Source organism: Cotesia glomerata, linkage group LG10 (genome assembly GCF_020080835.1).
Source record: "Cotesia glomerata isolate CgM1 linkage group LG10, MPM_Cglom_v2.3, whole genome shotgun sequence".
Lineage (NCBI taxonomy): Eukaryota > Metazoa > Arthropoda > Insecta > Hymenoptera > Braconidae > Cotesia > Cotesia glomerata.
This window is the reverse complement of record NC_058167.1, coordinates 13,018,603-13,021,457: the sequence shown is the minus strand read 5'-3', so window position 1 is coordinate 13,021,457 and position 2,855 is coordinate 13,018,603. Positions and strand designations below refer to the sequence as shown.

Here is a 2,855-nt window from a genome sequence, read left to right as displayed (position 1 = left end):
CGCTAATAAAAAATGATATTAATGAAACTAACGGGATGGAAATTTCACCAAATATAAATTCAGTAATTTATAAAATAGCAAAAAACAAAAATCTGTGTGAATTTAGCCAATTCTTATTGCAGAAATTTATAAAATTACTCGATTGTAAAATTAGCTGTTTTTAAACTTCTTATAACTTTTGAATGGGTCGGTCGAATCTGCTTTAATTAAAAAAAAAAAAAAAAAAAAAAAAATTTATGGAAGTCCTTTTAGATGACTCAAATAATTTTTTGATCCGTCAATCCATTCAAGAATTACGAAAGATTTAAAAACGGCTAATTTTACAATCGGCTAATTTTGTAAGTTTCTACAGCTCACGGAAAGAACAGGATAATACTGAATATCATCCCAAATTATACTGAGTGAAAAAAAATTTCAGATAGTAGCTAGTATAATCTAGATTACTATGAGCATAATCCAGATATCACTTAGTATAATCTGAATTTTTCTAACTACAATCTGAAATTTTTTTTTTTTGAAAAAAAAAAAAAAAAATTTTTTTCGTCTTAATTTTCGAATTTTTTTACCACAGATATCACTGAGTATAATCTGGGATGATATCCAGTGTCATCTTGTTCTTCCCGTGTAAAAATTGAATAAATTTACGTAGCCACAGATTTTTATTTTTCACTATTTTATAAATGACTGAATTTATATTTAATGAAATTTTGATTTCGCTAATTTCATTAATATTTTTTATTAGCGACTAGTTTTAAAAATTACATTATCAACTAATTTTCGAATTTATAGTTTATAAATATTCGAGTTAACAAATGGCTATTTTTCATATAAACTTAAATTAATGTCCACGATTGTATATATATTTTTTTAAAACAAATTTTTTTGTCAAGTTAAGCAGCTTCAATCAGCAATTGAAAAAAATAAAACGCGTCAAACTTTAATGAAAAAAAATAAAATAAACTAAAATTATGTCAACAACTCTAGTTGTCAACAATAAAACTATTTAATATCTATCTAAGTAGTTAACTAATTAATAAAAAGAAAATATACTAACAAGTATTGTCGGTAGAGACCAAGTAGAGACCATCATTATAACTATTTTTTACTTCTTTCTTAGTGAGTGTGTTGTGTTTAGTACTGTGAACTATTATTAGTGTTATTATAATTGTTGATATTAATATACATATATCGAATTCAATAACTACACCGCTCCGTGACATTGCTTTATAATATTTAAATAGTCTGTCTGTTAACATGAAAATATTAAACCAATATTTCGGTACGTTTTTTTTTCTTTTCATTTTTTTCATTTTAAATCTTGCTGATAATAATTACTATCTATATCACAGATTCAAGTGACTAAATTCCTTTAAAAATATAATATAAATATGTATGATGATCGTATCATTATTATTAATATTATTGTTATTTTTATTATTACTATTATCATTAATCATTATTAATAAAATACATATTTCCATACGTATATTTGAAAATAAGGAAAAAAAGTGCTACCATTTTAGAGATTTGGAATACCGATTTATGCTATCATTTAAGTATTATTATCACTACTTTCATTCAATATAAATTATTTAATTGTTTTTAAAAAAAAATTATAAATAATCATAGTAATAATATAAATAACAATAGTAATAATAACAATAAAATGTTAAATTGTTAGCATAAATTAGTCGCTTTAATTGCGCTGAATCTTGGATTTATTCAGGATAAGAAATAGAAGAAGTTGTATTAGTGTACTGAGCGTACAAATATAATGTGGGATGAATTCCTGGTGGTGGAATACCACTGCGAATATTACCATGACCATGATTAGGTTGGTTATGATTATTATGATGATGATGATGATGATGATAGTGCGAATAATGAGAGTTTGAGGACTCTGTGGAAGTAATATAGTGAGGATAGAGATGAGGCTCAGGAGTATGTAACGAACCAGATGAAATACGAGTTTGGTAGACACTTATTGGTGTTGCTGTAATTGCTGATAATCGTGACGGTGAAGGTGATAATGATGACGACAATGAGGATGATGCCGTAGTTGCTGTCTGAATCAAAGATGGATTAGTAATAGTAGTTATTGCCGCTACTGTAGTAGGTGTTACATTTGGCGGTGAATGCTGGTGCTGCTGTTGATGATGGTGATGTTGTTGGTGTTGGTGTTGGAGTTGCTGTTGCTGTTGCTGTTGCCGATGCAGCGGCAGAGACTCAGACGCGCTGCCGTTTAAACACTAGTTGATAGTCTGCGGATGTAAAAGTGGTACCGGAAGATGAAGATTGTTATGTTTAGCTAATGTTGCTATTTCAGAAGATATACCTTTACCACCGCCGAGTCCGTCAAGTGATGATGGTCCTTCACTGTAACGTAAATCACAAACAGGACTTTCAAATCCAGTACCAGGAGTTGTAGCACCACCACTGCTCTGCGGAGTTGATGGATTGTGATTAGAATTATTTTGGCTCAAATCACGGTGGACTCGATTTTGATGCCGAATCAAGTAACTATCACGTACAAATGTACGACCACAAATATTACACTCGTACGTAGTACTGGCAGTATGCGTACGAATGTGAATAGCAAATTGGCTTTTAGATGTAAATGTAAGTGAACAACGATCACAAACAAGTGGCTTTTCAGCAACATGGCTCCAACGGTGTGCTGTTACGTAGCTTTTAACAGCAAAACGTTTTTGACAAATATCACACGCATAAGGTCGCTCCCCAGTGTGGACACGTTTGTGTGTATTGAGACTACTTTTTTGTGTAAATCTCTTGAGACATAATTCACACTGAAACGGGCGCTCCCCGGTGTGAGTTCTCATGTGCACTTCAAGATA

At 30.4% G+C, this 2,855-nt stretch overlaps 2 protein-coding genes across 2 annotated transcripts in view; both read right to left on the bottom strand.

Annotated features, from left to right (window-relative positions):
* Positions 1–1,257: 1,257 nt before the first annotated feature.
* On the bottom strand, positions 1,258–2,246 carry LOC123273434 (uncharacterized histidine-rich protein DDB_G0274557-like; the record flags this gene model as incomplete). Its single annotated transcript, XM_044740834.1, has 1 exon — positions 1,258–2,246. A coding segment is annotated over one exon (528 nt), but the record flags the coding sequence as incomplete, so codon positions are not given.
* LOC123273433 (zinc finger protein 2 homolog) overlaps positions 2,243–2,855 on the bottom strand; it is a 42,025-nt gene continuing 41,412 nt past the window's right edge. The window contains exon 3 of the mRNA XM_044740833.1: positions 2,243–2,850. Coding sequence (XP_044596768.1) covers positions 2,250–2,850 — 601 coding nt within the window. The 3' untranslated portion in view covers positions 2,243–2,249. The remainder of the gene's footprint in view (positions 2,851–2,855) is intronic.